The sequence below is a fragment of the Macaca nemestrina genome, chromosome 14, assembly GCF_043159975.1.
Source record: "Macaca nemestrina isolate mMacNem1 chromosome 14, mMacNem.hap1, whole genome shotgun sequence".
In the NCBI taxonomy this organism is placed as follows: Eukaryota; Metazoa; Chordata; class Mammalia; order Primates; family Cercopithecidae; genus Macaca; species Macaca nemestrina.
Window position 1 is genome coordinate 92,587,082 of NC_092138.1, and position 25,899 is coordinate 92,612,980.

The 25,899-nt window shown below is 56.6% G+C and overlaps 1 protein-coding gene across 9 annotated transcripts in view; it reads left to right on the plus strand.

The window, feature by feature from the left end:
• The window catches only part of DAB2I (DAB2 interacting protein), a 217,053-nt gene that overhangs the window by 176,443 nt on the left and 14,711 nt on the right, over window positions 1–25,899 (plus strand). For all 9 annotated transcript variants that reach the window (XM_011750494.3, XM_011750486.3, XM_011750491.3 and 6 more), the window contains 8 exons: window positions 12,077–12,230; window positions 13,959–14,057; window positions 14,944–15,498; window positions 18,574–18,718; window positions 18,803–18,947; window positions 21,577–21,813; window positions 23,518–23,719; window positions 25,642–25,820. In XM_011750494.3, coding sequence (XP_011748796.2) covers window positions 12,077–12,230; window positions 13,959–14,057; window positions 14,944–15,498; window positions 18,574–18,718; window positions 18,803–18,947; window positions 21,577–21,813; window positions 23,518–23,719; window positions 25,642–25,820 — 1,716 coding nt within the window. The remainder of the gene's footprint in view (window positions 1–12,076; window positions 12,231–13,958; window positions 14,058–14,943; window positions 15,499–18,573; window positions 18,719–18,802; window positions 18,948–21,576; window positions 21,814–23,517; window positions 23,720–25,641; window positions 25,821–25,899) is intronic.

Here is a 25,899-nt window from a genome sequence, read left to right on the forward strand (position 1 = left end):
TGGTGCATTTGGTCATAGGATTTTTGTAGGTTTGGTGAAAACCTGAGGCATTGACGGGCAGTGAAGAGAATTTGGAGTTAGAGCCCGAGTGCCAGGTGTCCTGCTCCTCCCTTGTGCCTGTGAATCATGACCTTAGGCAAACTGCTTGACCTCTCTGAGCCTCTGCTTCAGAGCAGAGGGCGCGTGCATAGGCGCAAACCCTGGAGGGAGTTGTCATTTCTGGGGGAGGCTTCGTGGAGGTGGTGGCCTTTGAGCTGGGCATAGGCTGCTGTAGTGCAACCCCTTGAGCAGAGGCATGCAGTTTAGCATGATGAGCCAGATAGGGCCAAGCAGGGCTGGCATGACTGGATTGGGACCTGGAAACGTACCTTGGAAAGCTGGATTTTAAATATGTTGCTTTATCAGTTGGAATCCTGTGGGTCAGGTGGCAAATGACAGGGCTAGCTTAGCCTGGAGTCAGCCAGTGTGGAATGTGGGGGAAAGGGGCAGAACATGAAGTCTGACACACTGGCCTTGGGAAGCCCCTGGAGGTGTCAGAGCCTCACACTTTGCTGCAGTTAGCTGTGTGAGGGTCAGAGGTGCAGAGCCAGTGCCCTTTGTGCCCTTCCCAGGTGTGTGGGCTCACTGTGGTGTGGTGGTTGAGCAGGTACTTGAGAGCCACAGGTGGCTTTGGTGCATGGTCACTAGCAGCAGGAGGAACTCAGCAGCCACACTCCTGGTTTTCTTTGACATGGTTTCTCTGAGTTTCTGCCCGTGCCAGTGGCCTGGAACCCTGTGGCTTACTGACAGCCGCTTTCCTGCTGTCTTGCTGCTGCTGAACACTCCTGGCTGTCTCCTGCTAGTTACAGTCTGAGAAGCAGCTGCTCTGGTGCCCCATGCAGACTTCCAGACCTCAGGCTTTGGGAGGAATGGGCAGCTGACATCCCTAGGCCCATAGCCTCATATGCTCCTGCTGATGTAGTGGAGGTGCTCAGTGGCTGTGCTGGTGGCTGGATCAACTCTGCCCAGGATTGGGATGGGGTGGGGTGCCTTAGTATGATGTATCTTCCCAAACTCTGCCAGGAGGCAGGGGCAACCCACTTGACATGGGAGGAAGCTAAGGTGCAGGAGAGGCCCACCCGAGGTGCACACTCCTTTGGCCCAGTGCTCCTTCCTTTCAGATCTTCACCTCTTGTGTCTCTCTGAGCTCAGGCTGCTAAGAAGGAGGGAGCCTCTGTCCCAAATGGTGGCTGGAATTGAAGAAATAGCTGTGCTGGAGTGACCACTGGGGCTGGAGTCTAGGGTGCCAGCATTTGTTCATAGATTTGTCCATCTCTTCTTAAATGGGGGTCTTTCAGATTCGTGCTTAAAACTGCCTGTACTCTAGAGCTTGCTCTCAAGGTGAGGGGGTGGAGCAAGTGAGGTGGTCTGGGGTCAGTTGGCAGAGAGGCTTTTTGAGAGCTCAGCTGTGGGGAGAGTCAGGAAGGATCTGCTGGGCAGAATGAGAGACAGATCTTGGAAATGTCCTGGGCCCGGGAAGAAACCAGGAGCATCCAGAGAAGTGCTGGCAGGAAGGGCGTGCAGAAAGGGACAGAATGCCCCCGGAAGGCAGTCTCAGCCCAGCCTGGATGGCCATGGGGGCAGCCAGGGCTGATTACTGGGGCTGTGTATGGAGAGCTCGCTGCAGGTCAGGTGAGCCCTACAGCCAAAGGTGGTGGTGTCCCTGTGTTCCAGATGAGAAAACTGAGGCACACAGGTTAATTAATTTGACCAAAGTCACAGAGTCTTGTGTGTGTGTTTTTAAGGAACCATGCCTGCTTACCACCTTCAACCAGCATAATGCCAGGAGCTGGGGCTCTGCGGACAAATGGCTGGTCCTTGGTTGAGGCAGGAAACCTGGCCCTCAAGGATGAGGGAAGGAGGCCATCCCTAGATCACCCCAACATGAATGGCCCACATGGTCCCAGGAAGTAACGTGGCATGGCGCCCAGGTCTTGGGTGGAGGAAATGAGACGGAAGAAGATGCTGCCTCTGCCCCCGCATTCTGTGGGGGGGCCCAGCATGAGCTAAGGAGGACTTCCTGGATGTGGAGAGCTGGGAGGAATTAGATAAGCCAGAGGGGAAGCACTTCCTGGAGAATGGAAATCTTCACTTTTCAGCTCATTTATTCTTCTGTTTCATGATCATTTTCCACTTGAGTCTTGCATCCCCAGGGCCCTGAGTGGCTGTTGTAAGTATTTATGGTCCCGGGTGGGGTTCAGGGACCAGTTAGAAACCAGTCCTACTCAGGCCGTGATGCATGGGTGTGTTCACGTGTGAGGAGGAGCCAGACACAGACTGAGCTCAAGGAGAGGGAACGCCAGGGTCAGGGCCTTGAAACATTCTCAGGAGTGGCCCCCAGCGGAGAGACTGGGGGAGGCCAGCGGGCTAGCACTTTTGTGGTGGGCTCTACAGCTTGGGAGCTTCAGGATTGCTGCAGTTGTGCCTGGGCTTGGAGCCCCAGGTGCTGTGCAGGGGAGTTGGGCTTTTTTCCTGATGCTGGGGGTAGGGGGACCGTCACCCTCCCTAAACTTTCTGAGCGGCCAGGCCAAGCCTGGTAGTTTTTCCTACAGGCCAAGGAGGGCTGGAGGGTTGTCCCTGCTCAGAAGCAAGAGGGGCAGGGGCAGCTAGCCCGCAGCTCACTTTCAATTTGCCCACCACTCACCCTCGTCAATGAGTGTTCCTTGGATGCTCTTCTTTTAAAATTCAGGGCACTTCGCTGTTCTACTGAGGTTTATGAATGTTTAAAAACTGCTTCGCAGTCCCCAAAGTAATTTGACAAGTCTGACAGCTATTGATTAAAAACCCGAAATTATTCAGGCTGCAGGATGACTTGGGGGATTAGATAGAAAGTTTTTTGTTTCTTCTCTCTCTGCACCGCCCCCCCACCCGCCGCCCCGCCGCCCTGCAAAAAAATAAAAAAAGAAGACGTGGAAAGGTAAATGTGTTCCTGAATGTTTTTTTAGGACTGCACAGTTTATACGGGGAGAGAATGCTGAAGGCTGCCTCTCATTCAGGAGCCAGTACCAGCGCCCTCTGGAATCCCTGGTCTCCTGAACTTTGGCCCAAGTCACCCCAGGCAGCAGTGAGATGTTACTGTTACTGCAGGTGATGGTGGCGGTGTTGGTAGCAGTTGTGATACTTTATGGTCCCTTATGTTCTAGGCAGTTGACATAGGGTTTTTGTGGCTTTCTCTGAAGTAGGTCAGCATGTGAGGAAATGGCACCTAGAAAGGGGAGGAAACTTGTTTAGGGTCTGTGATAGACCTTAGATACAGCTGGGATAGAGACCAAAGACTCCTGCAGGGAGAGGAACAGGCCCTTGCTGGGGTGCTGGGCTGATTGGAGGCCTGGCCTCCAGGCCTGACCCACTGTGCGGTCGGTGCCAGGAGTGTCCCACAGAGGCTGACCAGGCCGTTAGAACCCCAGCTGTCACTTCTGGACCATGTGACCTAGCCAAGCCACTCCCTCTCTCCAAGCCTCAGTTTCCTCTTAAGAGAACATCCTAAAGCTTCCAGTGAACCTTTTGGATTAACTCTGTGTACAGGAAAAGTTGCCCCATGAGCCAGGGCTCATGGGACCTGAGCTTGAATACCTGTTCTCCCTTTCTTCTGGGTCAGTGCTGCCTTTTGTGCAGAGTTGTTGGGAGAAGGCCATGAGATGATGTGTGTACTTTGGTAAGAACACCTGCAGCTGGCACAGAGTAGGTGCTTAGTAAGTAGCTGTTAGGTCCAGGCTGCCACAGTGTCATTCATTCAGTCAGCCTGTATTGGGCACCACAGGACATCAGGCCTCACAGCAAGCAATGAGCTGCCCCGTCCTCCTGTTTTGGTTGCAGAGTGTGGACCCTCCTCTGCCAGCTCAGCCCTGTGATGTGGGGGGAAAGCACAGGCTCCCAGGTGCCTCCCTGTCTCCCAGCCCAGGTCTCTCTGTGTGTATGGGGGTGTCACAGCTAGGTCTTGGTGACTGCTAGGACCTGCCCCTTACCTTGACCTGAGGGAACCCTGGGCTGAGAGGGACCGTGCCTCTGGTCCCTGTCATCCCTGGAAGACTTCCCAGGCAGGGCAGCCAACCTCTCTGCCTTTTTAGGACAGGCTCTGTCTCCCCAGGGGCCTGGGAGCCACCAGGCGGCTACATTCCTCTCCTCTCCCCTGGGATCCTAGCTGGGTCAGGAGTGAGCACTGGCCTTCTGAGCAGCCAGTTCCCACACCAGCAGGGCAAAGCTGGGCTTGGGGAGAGAGCTCTGCTGGACATGCCAGGCAGGGCGCTGCCCTGTTTAGGTCCTACCGCTTGATTCCCAGCAGGTCAGTGCATTCATTCTGACCATGTCCAGACTCTCTCTCCTTCCAGTGTGGGCAGAGATTTCTAGCACAGCCCCTGGACCTGCCTGGCTGTGACAGGCAGAAGCATAATTGGCATGTTCTGACCTAGAGAGTCTGCTGAAGTCCTGACTGCAGAACCATCAGGTCCTGCCAGCCTTCAGTTGGGCACCCACTCTGTGGAGACAAACCTTGTCTGGGATTTCTCTTCCTTCCAGACCTGGCTGGGGTAGTGGACAGTGGCTTGGGACCACACAGGCTGGTGGGCTAGAGACTGGGTCTGGGGATGGCTGTGCTTGGGAGTCACAGGCAGAGGGGCCAAAAGGGCCCCCTCATGGGGGTCTACTGCCCACTGCTAGGCACACTTTCTTCTCCTTTCATTTCGCCTCAGGAAAGTAAGGGCTTTTAAAGAAATTTGAGGCATCCCAGAGCATTTGGGCAGATGCAATTGATCCCCACTTTGCAGATGGGGAAAACTGAGACATGGAGAACGTAAAGAGTTTGAGTCGTCAGGGGATGGGAACAGGAAACAGCCTGGGAAGTCCATATCTTGTCACTCCAAATTGTCAAATGTATGACCTATCCCAGAAGTGTCAGCCTTGATAGCAGCGTGTGCATTGTTCACCAGTGTTGTTCATGGCTGTGTCTCCAGCTCCTGACATTGTGGCTGGCAATGAGGTGGGCGAATGGAACAGACCAAGGAGGCATGAACAGTTACGAGCAATGGATGGGAGTCACTGACACCCCTGCCCTCCTGAGCCTCTCACCTGCATGGTCTCATTTGATCCTTAGAGCAACCCATGAGGAAGGTGTGTCATTATCCTCACTATGGATGGGGAAACTGAGTCCTAGAGAGTCAAATGACTTAAAGTGTTCAAGGTTGTATGTTTCATAAGGAATAGAGACTAGGTTTACTCTACAGCCAGGCACCCTTGACACTAGGCTCTCTGTCCTCCTGCCTGCTTGCAGCTACAGGTGCAGTTTTGTAGCATTCACTTGTGTACGTGTGTGTGTGTGTGTGTGTGTGTGTGTGTGTGTGTGTGTTTAATCCCACGGCCCACTTCACTGCCTGCCTGTGTGTACTGCCTAGCCCATTACCCTGGCAGCCCTAACCATGCAACATGTCTTAAAGGGGCCTCCCAGCTCCTGCTTGCACACTTTCAGAGACAGGGATCCCACTCTCTCTAAAACCAGACGAGCCTGGCCCATTCAAGGACAGTTGTGACTGAGCTGGAAGTGGCCTCTCCTGGTCCCAGTCTTGCCCTTTGGGGCCACACAGGGCAGCTCCCTCTGAGCTTTCGAGATTTGGAGGGTGATCCTGAGCCCCTTACTTTTCCGGCCAAACAATCCCACTCTCAGTTCCCCCCACCCAACAGCTGGGAACACCCTTGCTGTACCAAGTAGGGATTTTTAATTACTGTAAGTTTTGGTTTGGGGTCCTTTTCCTCCTTGGAATGAGTTTGCTGAGCTTCTGTGTCACCGACCTTTTAAGAGAAAAAAGGATCAGAGTTGAAAAACAGCTTGTGGGTTGGCTGGAAGGCTATCAGATAAGCCTAGGCCCCAGGAGCCAAGACAGTGTCCCTGTTGTTCTGCTGCCAGCCCTCACAATGAGCTGCTGTTGGGCCCTGGCGCTGTCTCCCACAGCAGCTCCCTGTGCCTTGTGCCCACGTTTCCTGGGCCCTGGGCAAGGTCTGCCCCCATCCCTGTATCCCCCGGTTCTTCCTTCCCGACCTGAAGTGAGTGGGTCACAGCTAGTGGGTTAGCTGCTGTGGACCTTTCCCCTGTGCCCGGCTGCTGTGGGCCTTTCCCCCGTGCCCAGCTGCTGTGGGCCTTTCCCCCCTGCCCGGCTGCTGTGGGCCTTTCCCCGCTGCCTGGCTGCTGTGGACCTTCCCCGCTGCCCAGCTGCTGTGGGCCACCCCTGGACGATGGAAAGGCCAGGCCAAGGCTGGTGCAGTTGGTCTTGGACTCCGCTGAACTGGTTTCGCTTTTGACTTGGCCACTTGCTATGCATGTGATCTTGGGCAGGTCACCTCAACTTTCTAGGTGCACCTTTTTAGTCCTGACAGGATTGTCACGAGAATTAAGTGGGACAGGTGGGAGATTGTGGCCCTGAGCGGGCTTAGGTAGCATAGTATGAGCTGTCTGGAGAGACCAGAGACCGCTTTGTGGTGGTGACATTGGGCTGTCCCTTGAAAACTGAGGAAGGACTTTGTTTGGCAAAGAAGTGGAGGGAGAGGCAGAATGGACAGGCTCAGGAGACTGCTTGGACATGGACGCCTGGAGGGTAAGAGTATGCAGCTTTGTCAGGAAGTAGCTGAGTGGGGGAGAGTTCAGGTCACTTGGCCAAGGTGTAGTGCAAGGGGCCTTTCAGGAGGGCTGGGACACCAGCTTGAAGCATCTGGGACTTGATTATCTTACAGGTCATGAGGCGAGAGAGGAGGGACAGGCGTGAGGCCCTGCCAGGTGGAGTGGCTTGTCCAGTGGTGGGTGCTGCTGTGGTCACAGGAGAAAGCCAGTGGAACTCCCATTCCCCTCTGCCCTCCCATGCCCTGGCCAAGCTCCTCTGTAGCAGTGGAGTCCAGGGCAGGTCACCCTAGCCATGGCCTTGGCTATCCCGTGTGTGACCTGGGTGTCATGGTGCTACCTCCTTCCTGGGAGCAGTAAGGATTCCACACCATGGAGGACAGGTAAAGGGCTTCTGGTCCCTGGAGCGCTATCATGGGGCTAGTGATCTGCTATGTTTAGAAGGGTCTCAGGGCTGGAGCCGTAGGGGGCAGGGTGTAGCCACAGAGGGTAGGATGAGCCTCCTAACCTTGAGAGGGATGGGGGAAGCGGCCCATAATTGGACAGAGCGAGGGCAGGGGCATTTCCTGGAGACTCTGGAATGAACATTGGAATGCTGCTCTTGGGACTTGGCCTTGGACAGGCAGCTGCCCTGACGACCCACCCTCAGGCCTTCTTTGTCCCTCCTCCAAGGGAACAACCACGTCACCAGGGTTTGCAGGCTGAGGGAGGACTGTCCTTATCCCCGCTGACCTCCCGTTCCCTCTGAGCTTAGCTGACCTTGGCTACTGGCGTATTGGGGTTTTGGTCCAGGAACTCTAAGGCTCTGGACCTTGGAGCCAGCCAGACCCAACCCTACCCACCAGGAACCCACTGCCTGACAAGGAGATGGTTCTGTGACAGACCTTCCCAGCACAGCCTGGATATGGCTGTCTGCCCAGGGAGTCCAGGAAGGCTTCAGGGAAGAAGGGGCACTGAAGCTAGGTGTTGAAGGTTGGATAGAAAAGGGGAAGGACAGCATATGCCTGGGGCCCTGCCTGAAACTCCCGCTTCCTGGAATGGAGGGTCCCAGCAGGCAGGCCGCTTGCAAGAGTGGGCCTGGTCAGGTGGGGCAGGCAGGTAGATGCCAGCCAGTGGCTCAGAGTGCCAAGTTCTGGGGCTGGCATTGAATCCCGTGTGGTCTCAAGAGGGGATCCCTTCACCCCCTCAACTCAAAGGACTGGGAAATACCTCCCCCTGAAGGCGCTGTCTTCACAGCACTTTCAGTGTGTGCTGGCTGCCAGTGTTTTCTGGGTGAAGCAAGCCTCCTTCCTCCTTTTTCAGATGAGGAAATGGACCCAAAAGGTTTGGGTGTGGCAGCAACACTAGAGCAAAGATGGGATGCTGGGCACATCTCTTGCCCTCCATGGCAGCCCTCAGTTTCTCCCCTGTAAAGCAGGGTGAGGTCAACATCTGCCTCTTGGGCTCGTGGAGATTCTGTGAGGTGACTTGTACGGTGGTTCATGTGACGCATGGCCCAGAGTAAGCCTGGCCTGGGGATGCCAGCTCTGCCCTGGTGAGAGGCAGGCAGTGTGCAGCCCACGCCCTCGTTTGAGACCTGCTTCTGTATGTAGTGGACATGCAACATCCTGGCAGGGTTGTTGTAAGAAGTAGCTCAGACCTGGGCCATGGAAGTGATTTGCAGGGGTGGAATCCCCATGTGAAGGCCTTTTGCCTTCCTTGGTGCCACCTCGCCTACGGGACCAAAGCTCTAGCCTCCAAGGACCACAGGAGGTCAGAGGGGAAAGACATCATGAGAATGAGCTGGGCACAGGGTCGGAAGGATGCCATGGGCCATGCAATTGGGCCACTTTCTCTTCCACCCCCAGCCTTGAGCAGCAGAGAGGGACTGGACCCAGGGCTGGGGGACCCAGCCCTGAATACAGGGGCATCAGCCCCCAGATACCACACCACATAGGGCAGCTGTGGGCATGACTCCTGGACTGACCTGGTTCCCATCCCAGCAGGGGGCCTTGGGCGGCTCAAGTAACTGCTCCTCTCTGACCCTGTCATACCTTTCTGTAAAATGGGTAGATGAATACTCCTGGCAGAGCTGTGCGTAGTTGAAATATGAAAAAAGGGATGTGCAGGTGACCAGCCAGGGCGCTCACCGTGTGCTGACTAGAGGTGGGTGCCTACAAGCATCCCTTCCTGGGAGTAGAATGGGAGCAAGGTAGAGACCAGTGCCTGCTCACCTCCTTTCACCTGAGCATCCCAGGTAGGGAGGCTGCGCCTACCCCTGCCCCTTTGGAGCCTGGGCAGTCTTTACTACCCATCTTCTGCCTGTCTCTGATGTGCTGCTTCCCGAGCCTGGCAGGGCAGAGGCTGGAGGTGAAAAAGGAAGTGGCCCAACAATGCCAGCATGGGATGAAGCCAGGGGAGGGGAAAAGCCTGCCTTGGGTGGCTGATGGGGCCGTGAAGTGGCCAGGCACTGCTGCAGACACAGGACAGGGCTGGCTTCGCAGAGAGGCGGTTCTTGGGCCTTGAATTGGTCCTGCTGGGTTCAGGAAGTGACCAAATGGCCATTTTTCCTTCCTGAGCCCCCTCATCTTATCAGCTACCACCATGGGCACACCCTGGCAGGGTCACAGCAGACCAGCTCCCTCTGGGCCCAGATGAGGGAGGGACCGAGGATACTGTGTGTCAGGGCCTGTAGACTCTAAGCTGGTCAGGAAGGAAATACATAGGAACGTGAGTGAGAGAGGTACAGGTCCACTGGCCCTGCCTCCACCACCCGCTTGCTGTACTATCCAGGAAAGAGTAGCCTGGGAGACCTTGTGGGAACCACTTGGGCCTCCCTGGGCCTACCCTGCCCCTATTCCTCTTCCCCCCAGAGAGCTTGGGCTGCAGGGATGGATGCAGCCTCTGCTCTACATCCCACCTCGTGGAGAAGCCCCCAGGGAAGTGGGGAGGGTCAGGGCTGCCCAGGTAGGCTGGGCCAGTCCAAGGTGTCTTAAGGGCCTTGAGCTTCCCCCCAGCCCTCTCTTCTGCCAGGATCCTTTCCACGTCAGCCAGAGCATGCTTGTGGGACAGGATGGTGGGGAAGGAAGAGGAGGGCTCTGCAACCACAGACTCCAGGATCTGGCTGTTTTGGGGTCTGGCCTGGGCCTGCTGGGCTCCTGGGGTTACAGGACCAGGGTCTCCTTGGGTTTCCCTGGGCAGGTCCAGCCTGCTGAAGCATGCCTCGCCTTTCCTCTTCACAGCCAGCTCATCCATGCGCCCCAGGCAGGAGGCGGCTTCAGCTCACCAGCTCCCCGCTCTGTACTTCCTTGGTCCCTACCTCACCCTCCCTAGCTTCCAGCATCCTTACCTGGCAGAGATTTTCCAATCTGGGCCAGAAAGCAGCCCAATCCCAACCTGTGGGCTGGGTTTTGGGTTCCAGACGTCAGGCCTATGGGGCTATGGGTCCCAGCCGTTCCCAGCCAGGGTGACTTCCCTACTATCAGGCAGAGCATCTCTTCCACTGAGGTATGAAGCCCCATGTGGGAGGGAGGCCTGGAGTTCGCCCTCGGAGGTGGGTGACTCAGGTGGAATCTCAGCCCAGGGAGGGCAGGCCCACCCACGGCATTGGTCGTTGCCATGATGGGGAGGAGGCCAGGCTGCTTGAGCAAGGCCTTGAGGGATTATCAGGAGAAGAGGCCTGTTCCAACACAGTGGTGTGGCGGTGTGGCGTGGCAGGTAGGCCACAGTGCCCCTTTGTGAACTGGGCCTCGCAGGGAGAGCGCCTCAGAGGAGTAGAGGCACATGCTGGGCTTGCCCACGGGCTTAGGCCACAACAGGAAAGCCCCAGGTGGGAGTCGTCGTAGGAATTGGGGAGGGCTCCCCCTGTCTTGAACTTGTCTCACAGTTTTCCTCTGGCTCTGCCCATTCCCTCTGCTTTCAGAGGCCAGCTTCATGCTGGGCGTGAAGAGTCAAAGGGAGCCGGTTGACTGGGGCTCCTGGGCTGGCCTCTGTGGGGGAATCTGAGGATTAGGATTCCCTCAACTCTGACTCCTTATGGCATCTAGCATGGGACTCCATGTTGGGGAGGGCTCTTATGCTCAGAGGGCTGTTGCCATGGAGGTGTGGAGCTTGGGGTGGGAGGGTGGCCACTGTCAGCCTGAGTCCCTCTGAGCAGGGCTCTTCCTGCTCACCTCTGGGTTCTCAAGTGCCCATGGAGTAGGCTCAGCCCACTGACCCAGGGCAGTTGCAGAAATGAGTATACAGGGTATATACCCTACAGGGAAGTGTCTCATGGCTCTGCCCAGTTGTGAGCCCCTCAAGGTCAGGGGCCAAGTCTCAGCATGTCCCAACGTAGGGGTCTTGGTTTGGTGAGGCAGGGAGAGAATGATGGACTGAGCACTTGGACCATTGGAGCCAGGAGCCAAAGGGCATAGGGCGTTGGGGGTAGGAGGTCTGTGTGGGCTAAGCCTGGAGTAGGTTTTTCACCAACCCCAGGGTTTGAGCCCTGGACACAAGCAGGGTTCAGCTTCTGCACCGGAGGTGGTCTTAGCAGGCCCAGCCTATCCTCCCGCTTTTCCTCTGCCCCACTGTGGGGGTTGGGGGCTGTAGGAGGACACTGCTCTGTGCTGCTGACTTTGGAGAGATTTTACCTAACCCTGGAGCAGGTATCGTCTGTGGTGCTTTCCATGTGATGCACTGAGGAAACAGGCGCAGGGGAACGATTTCCCCAGGGCCACACAGCAGGGGAGTAGTGGGCCCAGGTCTGGTCTGCATTTGGGTGCCAGGTGGCATCAGTCCTGTGCTCTTTGTGCCTGTCGGAGCTACTGACCCGGGCCCTGAGTATGTGGACCCCAATGGAGTGTGTGTCTTGGGTACTGTGCAGAGAGTACTGCATCTCTTCTGCTTCAAGACTCGCCTCGCCTTGCTCTCCTCATCTGTAATATGGGAGCAGCAGGGTCCCTGTGGCTCTCGCTTGTGTGGGGCTGGTGGTGTGGGACAGTTTATGAGGAAGGGCTGTTGGCAGTGGTATACTGGATAAATGTTGGCACAGAGTGACTGCTCAGTCTTGGACAGGGACCAGTGCAAAAGAGAGGGGAAACGGGAAAGGGCCCAGAACTGCAAACAGCTGCCTGGATCAGGTGGGCTTTCCTTGGTCTCTGAGACTGCTCAGGAGCCAAGCTGGCCCTTACCCCGCAGGCTCACTTGCTAATATTAACCCCGGAGTGGCCCCTTGATCTCACCTTCTTGCTCTCTGAGAGGCTGAGCCCCCAGCCAGACTCCTGCAGTGGGGAGGAGGTTCCCACCGGTCTCTGTGACAGCCCTGCCCCCAAATCTGTCTTAAGACAGAAAGGAGAGAGAGTGGAGAGGAGTGGCTGCCTGCTGGAAGGGGCAGGGCCGGGGCAGATGGGCGGGACGTGGCAACCAGCTTGACCCGGGCTGCGGGGGCCCAGCCTGACACACCTACTGCCACCCCAGGTCCCATCTGATGCCAAGGCTGAAGGAGTCTCGCTCCCACGAGTCCCTGCTCAGCCCCAGCAGTGCGGTGGAGGCGCTGGACCTCAGCATGGAGGAAGAGGTGGTCATCAAACCCGTGCACAGCAGCATCCTTGGCCAGGACTACTGCTTCGAGGTGGGTCCCATCGCAGGGCTTGGGTTGGACACCCCATCCTCTCCTGGCCTGTCTGGTCTCCTCTACATCCTCCTAGAGTCCAGTCTGCTGTGGCCTCAGCAGGGGCCAGGGTCTTGGGGAGAGTGGCTTGTATTTACCGATAGCTTTCAGCTCCTAAGAGACCAGGTGGAGCTGGGGCAGGGGCTGTCCTTCCTGCTCTCTGAGCTCTCTGGAAATGGGCCAGCACCTGTTCTCCATGCTAGCATGAAGCTGCTGGGGCCCCTAGTGGGTGACAGGGAGTAGGGGAAAAGCCTGAATTTCTTAAGCACCAGAGCCCATGTCTTAGAGCCTGCTCACATCCCAAATGCAGTGTGGATAGCAGAGAGTCTCCTCTTGTATGGGCCTGTTTCCCGCTTGTGAACAATGAGAGCCCAAATCTTTCCTGCCCTGGCATTCTGCGACCTGAGGTTTCAATGCAGAGAGGCAGTGACCTACCTGGGGATGACCTGTCTAGTCCCTCATAGGAAATGGGGGATCTGAGGCCCAGAGGAGGCATGAAGACATCAGAGGTCACACAGCAAGACTGAGACCAAGCCGGGAGCAGGGTTACTATTGTTGCAGGTGTTCCTGGGAGTTCCTAATTACTTCTCCAGTTATTCATATTGCTTCCTACCAGTTTCTGGGAAGATTCCTACCTCCAATAATCATGTATAACTAGGAGAGCTCTCTGGTAGACGGATGAGCCTGGTAATGAAAAGCAGCCACTTGGGGACTAATGTGACAATCTCCTGGCACCCCCAGCCTGGGGGAAAAAACAGAGTGGTGCCTGGCACCTGCCCCATACCCTGTGCCCACTAGGGCCCATTTCTGGTTCAGGACTCCTGGCCAAGCCGGGCTTGATCTGGGCTCTGACATCCTTGCCAGGGATAGGGTGAAGATGGCCCTGTCTGCTGGTTCACAGCAGGGGGTGCTGCGGAAGGTGCAGGCCCTCAAATGCCGAGTGAAGAGCGTGCTTCCCCTGCGGAGCCCTGGGTCTGCTGCTGGGCGCAGTGGGAACACATAGCAGGAATTGCCCGTACTGGCTCCCTTACCTGGAATAGATGTCTAAGCTGGACCAGAGGAGGAGTGAGAGTCAGACAGGGAGGGGAGGAGAAGGGTCAGGGACCGGGGACCCTAGGGCCTGGCACATCCAAACAGTCCAAATCTCATTTCTCTGGTCTGGCATGAAAAATACCAGATTTATATTACCATTGTTGTCACTGTTGCTTGATGGAAGAGAACCCTCAGAGTTGTCAGCTGAGGACTGAGGGGATTCTGGTACCTATCTTTGGTTGTCTCCTTGGTTCTTGTGGTTCCACCTTTAGGGAAAGTGCGCTCGTGTTAAGCATTGCCCTCTGACCTGGGCGAGGTCTTCGTTCCTTCCCTCTTTCCATCTCAGGGAGAGGGAGGTCAGAGTTAGGAAGATGTTTTCCTATTGGACAGAGGGCACTGAGGGATGAGTGAGGAGCCCACTGGTGCAGGACAGGGCCACTCTATGGCTGCTGACTTGCCCTGGGACAGTGGGTCTCAGTGTACCACCTGCAAAACATGAAGTAGAAGGGTCATGTGAGCCTTGTCCTGGCTGCTTCCTGTAGCTGTGATGCAGACCTGATGGCCAGAGTCCCCTGAGCCTCCAAGGTCTTCTTCCATCACTGCCTGCCCTTGCTGTGGTCCCTTCCCTCGTAACACTGTCTTGCCTGCTCCCCACAGGTGACGACGTCATCAGGAAGCAAGTGCTTTTCCTGCCGTTCTGCAGCTGAGCGGGATAAGTGGATGGAGAACCTGCGGCGAGCAGTGCACCCCAACAAGGTAAGCCTGCACCCCTCTCACCAAAGCATGGGGGATTGAAGGTAGGCTCAGATATGAGGAAGCAAGAGAGAGACAATCTCTGTGACGTGGGCTGGGATTGGGGGCGGTCAGCCTGCATGGAGGCAGGACCCGAGTGGACAATATTGGTGGACTCTGAAAGAGATGTTTGAGTTTGCCAGGTTGAGACAGGTGCTGTGTGCCTCTGTTTTCTAAACTACACATTGAGTCTGGGCTGGGGAAGTGAGTGCTGGACCCTGGGGTCCTTGTGCTGGGATCCCTTGTCCCTACTCCCCAGCCCCTGGCCGACTTCTGCTCATCTTCCCATTCCAGCTTAGGTGTCTGCCCCACCTCCAGGTGAGGACCCCTCTACCAGGCTGGTGTCGTCTGTGTTCCCACTGCCCCTGGGCTCCCCCGTGAGGTCCTGGGAGCCCCCACTGTAATCCCTGCTTCTGTATCTGTCTTCCTAGCCGACTTGAGGGCCTGACCAAGTCCTGGTCACCATAGCCATCTCTTAAGTTACAGTACAGACCAGCAAATTAAGGAAGAGTTAATAATGGCGTAGCCTGTGTTGTGCCAGGCGTTGTGCTGGCCTCTCTCAGTCTCGCCCTCTATGAGATGAGGGTTTACCTTAGTCCTGTTTTATACACAAGCAACCCAAGGCTCCAGTTAAGTCACTTGCCCAAGGTGAGTGAGCTTATGTGAGGTCGACCAGAGATCCAGCCCTTGTCCATCAGCCCCGCCTCATCCTGACTCAGGGTCTAGGCGCCCACTGCCGCCTCCACCTTCAGAGCTCCTCCTGGGTCTGAGGCTCTCTCAGGCTCTGGGCTGGTTGGGGGTTACATGTGGCACCCCCAGCTGACCACCCCGGACTCCCGTGCACATACAGGACAACAGCCGGCGTGTGGAACACATCCTGAAGCTGTGGGTGATTGAGGCCAAGGACCTGCCGGCCAAGAAGAAGTACCTGTGTGAGCTGTGCCTGGATGATGTGCTCTACGCCCGCACCACGGGCAAGCTCAAGACGGACAATGTTTTCTGGGGCGAGCACTTCGAGTTCCACAACCTGCCACCCCTGCGCACAGTCACTGTCCACCTGTACCGGGAGACCGACAAGAAGAAGAAGAAGGAGCGCAACAGTTACTTGGGCTTGGTGAGCCTGCCCGCTGCCTCGGTGGCCGGGCGGCAGTTCGTGGAGAAGTGGTACCCGGTGGTGACGCCCAACCCCAAGGGCGGCAAGGGTCCTGGGCCCATGATCCGCATCAAGGCGCGCTACCAAACCATCACCATCCTGCCCATGGAGATGTACAAAGAGTTCGCTGAGCACATCACCAACCACTACCTGGGGCTGTGTGCAGCCCTCGAGCCCATCCTCAGTGCCAAGACCAAGGAGGAGATGGCATCTGCCCTGGTGCACATCCTGCAGAGCACGGGCAAGGTGAAGGTGCGTGCAGGCCCCTCAGCTCCTGACACAGGCTGGGCGACAGTGCTGGGTTACCTGCCCTTCCCCACATCCGTACATTTCAGGCCTAACGAAGGCCTTGGAGGCACCAGTCACTACCAGATGGGTTCCCTAAACCCAGGAGTTCTGTTTTGGGCTGGGTGTTTTGTACTCCTGTCTGTGGCTGGAGCTGATCACTGAGGCCTGTGTGGAACCAGCGGATGGGATTGCAGCTGGTAGTGAGGTAGTGGGCTTGGGTTGAGGTGCCTTCTACCACTACTGCAGAGGACTGACCCCCTGAGGCTCCAGGGGAACAGGCCGGGTGGCTGGCTGTCCCAGCATACAGGTCCCACAATGCCACCAGCCCCAGTGAGCCAAACACACATCCCCTGTGAGGTATGGAGTTCGGCAGACCTCCCCAGCAGGATGCACAGATGAGTCTCCATCACAGCTCCACCTCACCCCACACTCTCATCCAGACACACAGATTCTCACACAGATAGACGCAGTCAAAATTGTACCATTTCAGGGTTAGCCAGCCCCACCCCAGAACCTCACAGAAGCGGGAATCTGAGACCCACCCAGGCAAGCCATAGTTCAGGGCCAGAGGTGCCCAGTGTCCATCCCCATAACTCCTTTCACCTTTTGCTCTCAAAGATGGGCCCAGCAGCCCACCATGCAAGCCATGCCTCAGCCCCACCTACCTGGTTTGGGGACAAATGGGCTCCTGGACCAGGATGCCCCTAGGAAGGCAGTAGAGCATGGTCTGTGGGCCTCGAAGGCAACCTTCTTTCTTTACATTTGCCACCTGCCATTCAGGAAGCTGCCCAGAGAGGGTGGGAAACGGGCTGGACTTGAGGCCTCTGCAGCGTGGATGGACTCTGGTGCTGGGCTAAGGACTAGGGCCTCTGCCCTCTGGACAGTGGCGTGTTGTAAGCCAAGTGACAGGTGGCTGAGGGGCGCCCTGTGTCAAAGTCCTAGGCTCTTAGCCCTGGGTCGGGGAGGCACAGTTGGGAGCCATGCCCCAGGTACCCCAGGGCAGAGTCCAGGGCACAAGACTCGTGGAGGTCCCTCACCCTCTCACCTGTTCCTAGAGGTTCTGGAAGGGGAGGCCATGGCTGGAAGCCTCAGCAGCCTCTGCAGTGGGAACCCTCTGCAGCACCCCTCCCTCTTGGACTTGCTGTATGCTGCAAGTGCAGGGCTGGGGCGGGGACCTCCTCCCCATGGACCTGCGATAGGGAGCAGTTTTCCTCTATAGTGCTCGACTACCTCCTCCCTCACCTTCTCCTCCAGCCTTCAGACTTGACTGGCTAGGCTGCACGTTGGGCCAGCTCTGGCTGCCCCGTCCTTAATGTGCTGGTCAACACAGGAGACGTATGCTGGGAAATGGAATGAATCAAGGACCCATGGGCACCAGAGAGGGAGTGAGGACAGCTGCAGAGGCTGGAGCCTTTTCTGCAGTTGTGTCTGATGTTTCAGTACCTGGTCCCCAGGGCTGGGCTGGGGCTGGCCTGTTCTGGGAAGCGGATTCCTCCCTGAAGCAGCCTGAGATGATAGGTGCGTCCAGGTGCTCATTGTGGAGGGAGATGAAGCCAGGGCCGCAGCCAACCCCAGAGGCCCTCAGTGGGGTTGCGGAGGAGTAGATAGAAAGATGGAAAGCAACTTGTGCTCCTGGGGTGACAGGCACCTGAGCCCCCAGCTCTGGAATACTTGGGAACTAGCCCCTCTTCCCTCTCCATGACTAGAGGAGTAATGGGGTCTGGAAAGCAAGGGACTTGGACCAAATCTGGCCCCAGGTGGCTGTGTGGCTATGGACAAGTCATTTTCCTGCTGTGTGTGCACTGGTTTCCCCCTTACTGGGTCCTGGCTCTCAGGAGGTTCTCATCCCAGCACTGGGGCCCGACTCTCATTGCAGGAGTTCAGGAAAGCTGTGGTCCTGAGTGGGAGCCCCAGGGGAGATGCAGCTCTGACCCCTGCTTCAGTGTATTCAGAGAATGCGACCCTGGAGGTCGCCTGTTGGTCAGGAAGGGGTCCTCAGGCCACATGATCCCCAGGAAGCCAACGACAGCTTCCCCTTGGCCCCTGCTGTCTCTCTGTGCCTCTGCTGTGCAGCCTGGGTTCCTGTGTCTAGATCTCAGTTCTGTTTTAAAGGACCCCACTCGTGCATGTCAGAGTGAGGTATTTCTTGAGCACAGATGCCTGGGTCCACCCCCGCTGAGCGCCTTGCAGGCTCTGTGCTAGGTGGCCCCCTGCCCTGACTGTCACCCTCCCTTGAAACTCTGACAGTTTTTCCTATCTTCTTCCCCTCCCCCAAGCCACAGGTTGGTTGTAAGTACAAGGAGGTAGGGACTCCTGCGGGAGATAGTTGGTATCCGCATGGTTGCTAGAGTCGGGGGAAGGTGTGGGTTCGGGCTCCTATGCTGGAGTTTTCCCACAACACTTTGTGTGGGACCTGATGGGCCAGGGGCTGCTACCCCGGATTGCCAGGTGGGCAGTGGCGCCTCCACCTTCCCTCTCCAGCCAGTTGCACATCAGTTCCTGCTCTCACCTGCCTGAGCATGGTGGCTCATGACCTCCCCGGGCAGTGGGACTGCACAGAAGGCATCTGTGTCCGGTGTGGGAGCCCCCACCCGAGTCACAGGTGGATACTGGTGACCATTTTGACCATGAGACAGGGCAGCCTCATTTGTCCTCTTTGCACTGATGCTGGGGGGAGAGGTGAGTCCTGCTGTGGTCACCAGGCCAGGCCTGATTAGGGCTATACGTGGAAATGAGTCTGTTCTCATTTTGTGGGGGATTGTGGCTCCATGTGGCATGCACTTGTTCAGGCTGCCTCCATCCGTAGACCCGGCTCTACTGTCACCAGTTCTAGGCTCCTACCTTGGCTGGGGGCCCCTGCCCTGCCCACACTCCCCAGCAGCCCCTAAAGGTGGGCACACTGTTCCTCCTGGGGACCCCTGCAGCTTGGTGATGGAGCGGCCTCAAAATGCCAGGGCTTCTCTGGCTAGGTCTGGAATCCTAGGACCCTCCATGCCAGGCCAGCTCAGGTCCTGCTCTCCCCACCTCCTGCCTCCTCAGGACTTCCTGACAGACCTGATGATGTCAGAGGTGGACCGCTGTGGGGACAACGAGCACCTCATCTTCCGGGAGAACACACTGGCCACCAAGGCCATCGAGGAGTACCTCAAGCTAGTGGGCCAGAAGTACCTGCAGGACGCCCTAGGTAGGAAGTGGGCCAGCAGCGGGGCAGAGGGTGGGCAGGGCCCGCCAGGTCCTCACTCCCCACTCCCTGCCCACTTGGCCATAGGTGAGTTCATCAAAGCACTGTACGAGTCAGATGAGAACTGCGAGGTGGATCCCAGCAAGTGCTCGGCCGCTGACCTCCCAGAGCACCAGGGCAACCTCAAGATGTGCTGCGAGCTGGCCTTCTGCAAGATCATCAACTCCTACTGGTCAGTGCAGCGCCCAGGCCTCCCACCCTGTCACCTTCCCCATCCTTCAGTGTCTGGCACCCACAGTGTGCCCGGTGTTGCCTGGCCCCTGAGTTGTACTGACTTGCCAGTCCCCTGGCCTAGTCCCTTTTGAGCTCTCAGGTGAGGCAGCATTTAGCACATTGCTGTGGCTTTGTGGTGAAAAGAACCTGGACATACCAGTCCGCCGTTTCTGGTGATAAGGGAGCACCCTTCATGTGCTGGGGGCTGTTGTAGGTGCTTGGGCTGCAGCGGGAGTGAGACTGACAGGCCCTGTACGGGCCCCCAGTTGGGGTGGGTGGATGGCTTCATCTGAGGCTCCTCACCTGTCCCTGGGAGCTAAGGTGCTCATGTCACAGTCTTGTGATGGGGTCCAGCAGCGCCACACCGGGGGCCTGAGCACCCCAGGCAGGCCTTTTGCTGGGACTGGAGAATAAAGAGAAAGGACTAGACTGAAGTACAGCGGGGTCTGCAGGCTCTGCCATCCCCAGAAAGCAGCAGGGCATGCAGTGGTGGGCTACTCAGACAGGCCCCTCAGCAGGGCCAGAATCAGTCCCGGAGAAACTTATGGTAAGGCCGACTTCACAGCCACCGGCTTGCTCCTGTGGTATATGTGTGTAGTGGCCAGCCAGCCTGGTGCTGGCTCCTCCTGTGGAGTACAGCCTCCTCCTGTGGTGGCACACGGGACTGTCCGGGAGGGCCTTGCTGTCATTCCAAGCAGTGGGGTCATTTTCACCCCAGAGGAGCTGCCCAGGTTTAACCTGTGTTCCCCTCCAGCTCAGGGCTTACAGCCCCCACCCACCCAAGCCTCTGTCCGCAGCCTCTTCTGACACCGCTCCCTCCCTGGCCGTACCCCACTCCTTGTTAGGTGTGCCTCTCACTCACCTGCACCTTGACCTGCATACACTCCTGCCTTTCCTGCTCCAAGGCCACACACCTGGGTACCCTCCGTCGCAGCCCTGATCCCATCAGGATAGGGTTGTGCCTGTGCCTGAAACATTTCCTCCAAATGCTGGGGCACCCTGGGGGCAGGTGAGCCCACCAGCTCAGGACTGGGCACACAGGAGGGCCAGGGACGTGTTTGCTGCTCCCCAAGGACAAGAAAAGGTGGGGTGAATGGGCAAGGCCAGGAGGGTGGGCACCCAGGGCCTTAGCCCATGGGCTATACAAGGTGCTTACCTGGGCCAAATGGGCACCTCAAGATGGGCCACAAATGCGCAGCTTTCCACACCCTTGGGCTTGGGGTGGAGAGCAACTATAGGGCCTTGAACTCTGGGAACACACTTCCCATTCCCAGCTGGGCCATGCTTTCCCCCTCCCCGCTCCCCCCTCTTCCCATGGGGGCTGGGCATGTGACTCAGGGAAAACATTTGTGGACAGTGATTTTCCATTTCCTCTTTCTGGCATTTGTCAGAGACACCTCTCCATTCTGGACAAGGCCATTGATAGATGTCACCACTCAACACCTGCCCCCTGTCCAGTTCTGTGCCAGGCACTGTGAGAGCCACGGCTAAAGGTGGCTCACCTTCATTCCCCGCTAGGCGTGCCCTTGATGGGTCAGCCAGCATGCATTGTGGGAGAGCCTGCTGAGCAGGCTGCTGGGCCTGTGGGGGAAGAAATTTCAAGTTCTTCAAGCCTATTGTAGCCTTGGGGTTTTAGCCTTACGATGGCTCTGTGAGCTTGGCAGGGCAGGTCTTTTTCTCAGTTTAAGGGAGAGAAAACCGAATTCTTCCAGGAGGGTTAGGGCCTTGGTCACATCACCCTGAGGTCATGGCAGAGCCAAGTGTAAACTGAGTTCAGGGACCACTGGGGCCTGGCCTGCCCCAGGCTGGGAGATGTATCTTTTAGGGAAAAAAAATAGGAAAACCACTTAAAGGTTGGCCAGGTGGGCCTGACCATAGCAGGCCAAGATGCCCAGTAGAACCAGGAGCCCCATTGTCTAGGGCCATCTCTGCCCACTTGCTCCATTACCCTGGGGCAGTCACTACCTCCCTTTCCCTCACCATCTAGAGAATGGAGAGCTGTGTTCTCCCACTGTGTTCAGGGGTAGTCCCATCTTGTTGATCTTTCTGAGCTTGTAGGAAATCCCAGATTCCTATGACATCATTCAAGCAAAGGAAATGAGTCTCAAAGCCAGTGATGGGAACCCAAGGAATAGTGGTCTATTCCTGTTTTCCTCACTTCCCCCTAGACCCAGATGCCTGCTGTTAGGGTTGAAAAATGAAGTAGAGACTGGGGGAGAGGTGGGGAGGGCCCAGACCAGAAGCTGGATAGGCAGTTCAGCACTGGCCCTTGGCAGTTAATTCCGGTTAGGATGGAGAGCCAGCTCCTCAGGCCTCCTCCCATCCCACCGGCCTGGCCCTTCGCTGAGAACCCACTGCCCGATGGGAACCTGGTCTCCCCACTCCTCCTACTGCCTGGGCACTTGTTTCAGCCGCCCTGTACTGACTGCTCTCCCCAGACAGCTGTGTCCTCAGAGCTCAGACAGTGGGGCTGACCTCATGCAGCTGGTGGGGTAGAGCCAAGGCTGGAATGCAGGTTCCTGCTGTGTGCACTCCTGTCCTGGGCCCCTGCTTGATGGCCAAGCCCACCCTTGTCTGTCCCTGCACAGCGTCTTCCCACGGGAGTTGAAAGAGGTGTTTGCCTCGTGGAGGCAGGAGTGCAGCAGCCGCGGCCGGCCGGACATCAGTGAGCGGCTCATCAGCGCCTCCCTCTTCCTGCGCTTCCTCTGCCCAGCCATCATGTCGCCCTCACTCTTCAACCTGCTGCAGGAGTACCCCGATGACCGCACTGCCCGCACCCTCACCCTCATCGCCAAGGTCACCCAGAACCTGGCCAACTTTGCCAAGTGAGTGCCTCCTCCCTCACCAGGCAGAGTGGGTGGGGCTGGCATCCACAGGGCAAGCCCTGGGGGTGTTTCTGCCCCCAAGCTGGGCAGAGACCATAAACAGGCCCTGGTTTTGTCCCTGTCATCCTCAGTCCTTCTCCTTCCCACTTTTTAAAAAATAAAATCTCCACACTCTATCCTTCTACTCAAGGTATATGTCATTTTGATATGTTTCTTGATTTTTAAAGGTGGCAACATGAGACTTTTTTTTTTCCTTTTGCTTTTTTGAATTAATGTATTATTATAAGGATTCTCACATATCCCTTAGCATTCATTAAGCCCTGTTTTGAAATAAATGACTAATATTCCTCCAAGGGGAACTGGCCCGTATTTCCTTAACCCATTCCCTGTGCTTGGACACTCGGGTTGGGCACCACTATCCTGGTGTCATGCTCTCAGGATGTCTTTCTTTGCTGATAAAGCACTATTGGTGTTTTCGGCTGCATCCTTAGAGCACGCGGGCAGAAGTAGAAGGGCTGGGTCATCTCACTGCTGTTCATTCTCAAAGCATGGATTGAGCCCCATCCTGGGGCTCTCTATGTACTGGGCTCTGACGGTATCAAGATGAATCAGCCCTGGTAGCGCTCAGTACTTCAGCCAGGGAGATGTGTGGAATAAGCAGGGGAGCAGTGACAGACACACATGAGCCTCTTAGAAGGGCCCTCAGCTTGTTGGGAGAGGAGACAGGAAAGCCTCCAGGGTGACAAGATCCCCCAACTGCATGTCAGGGTGAGGCGTTCATTATCTCAAGGAAGAGGAGCAGAGGCCGGACATCCCAAGGAGGGCCATGTGCTATGCCAGGTCAGGAGAAGCTGGCAATGAGACCTAAGAGGACAGCAAGGACCTGAAGGCCAGACAGGGCTGTGGGAGCCACCAGAGAGTTTTAAACAAGAGAGAGGATGGCCTTCCTCTGTTCTGGACCCTGAAAAGCTCACCCTGACAGCAGTGGGCAGATGGGTTGCAGGGAGCAGGATGGTAGCCAGAAGACCTGAAAGGAGAGCATAGCTGTGGTTCTAGCAACAATAGCAGAAAATTGGCAGGGAGGGGAGGGGTTCAGGAGGCAGTGGCTACAAGGGACAAGGTTAGGGGTTATTAGTAGGCAAAATCAGCGGGCCATGCCATTTGGGAACGAGGAAGAGGGAGGACTTGACAACTGCCAGAGGTTCTGGCTCAGTTATCTGTATGGGTAGTGGGGTCTCCACTTAGGGTAGGGAACTCAGGAGGAGGGCATGGGTTTGGGTGATGGTGATGACTTCACGCGTGGCCAGGCTAAGTAGGAGGGACTCCCAGGGGAGGTGCCTGCGCATATATTAATACATGTCTGAAAGCTCATTGGGAGACCTGGGTTGAGCATGGATTGAGCATCATCTGTATACCAGGACAGTGAAACTTGGAGGAAAAGCAGAAGGACACTGTTAACAGGCGGTGTATGGGGGACACAGAACATTCCAGGTCCTGAGATAAAAGGTTCAGAAAAGGGTCACTGTTACCATGAGCAAGGAGGGCCCTGGTGACCTCAGTCAGAGCATATTCAGCTGACTTGGGGAGTGAGTGGGGTGGAAGCCGGCCACAGTGGGGAAAGCGGGTGGTGGTGTCCCAGTGGAGGGAGTTCCTGGGCGGGGCCTGCCTGGGCCCAGAGTGCTCACCCAGCTACCCTCTCTCCAGATTCGGCAGCAAGGAGGAGTACATGTCCTTCATGAACCAGTTCCTAGAGCATGAGTGGACCAACATGCAGCGCTTCCTGTTGGAGATCTCCAACCCCGAGACCCTCTCCAACACAGCTGGCTTCGAGGGCTACATCGACTTGGGCCGCGAGCTCTCCAGCCTGCACTCACTGCTCTGGGAGGCCATCAGCCAGCTGGAGCAGGTGCCTGTGGCTGTGGGGCGGAGGTGGGGCCAAAAGCTACCATCGGTCTTTTAGTGTTCCCCCTTCCAGAGTAACTATGGAGGGCAGAGAATTTGCCCGTGTGGCATGATCAGGAGCTAACTGCGTACCAGGAGCCCAGGGCTCCAGGCCAGGTCCTGCCAGAACACACTGGGGATCTGTGGGCCCCATTTTCTCTGTGGGCAAATGCTGTGTTCACTCGGCAGTATCTGCCAAGGCAGCCCCACTCTGGGTACTAGGGCTGGGGTGTTCCGCATGCACTCAGGCTTTAGTGGACAAGTGCCACTGTGCTGCCTGCCAGAGCATGTGAGAAATAAAATTGGATCGTGAATTCACCTGTATGAAGAAGATGACTCAAGACCCTGTACCTCCACTTGTCCACCAGGAAGTTGGAAACCTTTCTAGGATTGCCCTTGACCATCTGTTGACAAGGTTACTCCCTAGACACCTCTGACACTGCTGCAGTCACCTGAAGTGAGCCCTCCCTAGCCTGAGACTTCACTGACCCCCAGCCTCAGCCCACATAGTGAGCAATTAGTTCTTGGACTTAAGGGCTGGGTCTACCAGGAACTTCTTCCCAAATATCTGTTGCTTTCTAGGGCTCCAAGGGACCACCTTACTTTTGTAAGGTGCTGAAACTGGCCTGGAAGGCCCTTCATGCCTCCTGGTCCCATTCCCTAGAGGTGACCGCTCAGAGCACTGGTATGCAGCCTCCTGGACGCGATCTGTGCATGTGTAAGCACGCACAAACATGCAGGCGCGCACACATAGAGCTCTTTCCCTTTTTCTGTTTGTTTTAAAGCGAGAACGTACTGTGTATGCTGCTGTGTGCGTTTCTTACCACTCTATTGTGGGCCTCTTTGCTTGTCAGTGCAATCTGCACCATCGCCAGGGGCTTTTTAATGACTGCATCATATGAATGCTGTTTATTTCACCAGTCCCCTGTTGATGGACACTTAGGTTAGTCCTGACTTTTCACTAGAAATAGGTGCTGTTGCAATCAAAGGCCATCATTTTTGCTCATTTGTATCCACTTGCCTTTGGCTGTGAGAGACACAGGAGGGAGAAATGGAAATGAGGGCCGAGACCCTCCTTTCCACTGGTTCCGGTCCCTGCACTGCAGCCAACACCAGTCACTGTCACTGCCACCACTTACCTTCCCCCTGTGCTGTCCACGTATCTGCACAACCAGGCGGGAAGAATGGAAGGTGATTGGTATTGTCACACTGGTGATAGGGTGCAACAGGGATTTGAAACACAACTGTTTGCCTCTCAATTGTGTGCTCTATTGCCTGCATGAGTTTTCACACTTTGTTTTCTCACAGAGACCTCTGTGGAAGCTTGTGCATAAACAGGTGAAGGCAGTGTCCCCATAGCCTAGAATCCTCTGCCCCTCAAGTCCTCTAAAGCGTGCCAGCAAGGTTCAGATGGGTTCAGGCTCTGCCTTCTGCCTGACCAGCACCTGGGGGTGCCTGGACCATCTCCACTGGTGCTCAGGTGCCAAAGTGGGTCAGGCCCCAGCCCATCCCATGGAGTAGGTGATGTGAGAGGGGCTGTCACAGAAGCCTCTGGATGGAGAGGTGGAGGTGTGGAAATGCTGGGATTCCATGTGTGCTTTCCTCTCTGCGGAGGCACCAGGGCAGGGCAAACTGAAGGAGAGGCTTGCACTAGGTCAGCATCTCCCCCTGTGGGCCTCCTACTCCTGCCCCAGAAATATCTGGGAGCTGGTTAAAAACGTAGATTTACCGATTCCTGGGCTCACCCCCCTCGCAGACCCCTCGGCAGGTGGGGATCTGCACTTCTGACAGGCTCCGCGGTGGTTTTCAGCCACAGTGGCTGCAGCACATATAGCCTACCTGTGTGGTCCCAGGAGGTCACACCTGCCTCTTGCTGTGCCTTTGCAGAGCATAGTGTCCAAACTGGGACCCCTGCCTCGGATCCTGAGGGACGTCCACACAGCGCTGAGCACCCCAGGTAGTGGGCAGCTGCCAGGGACCAACGACCTGGCCTCCACACCAGGCTCTGGCAGCAGCAGCATCTCAGCTGGGCTGCAGAAGATGGTGATCGAGAACGATCTTTCCGGGTAAGAGCTGCCAGGCATGTTGGGTGTGGTGGGTGCGTGTGCAGACTAGGCACAGCCCACCTGTAATCTCAGATGAGGA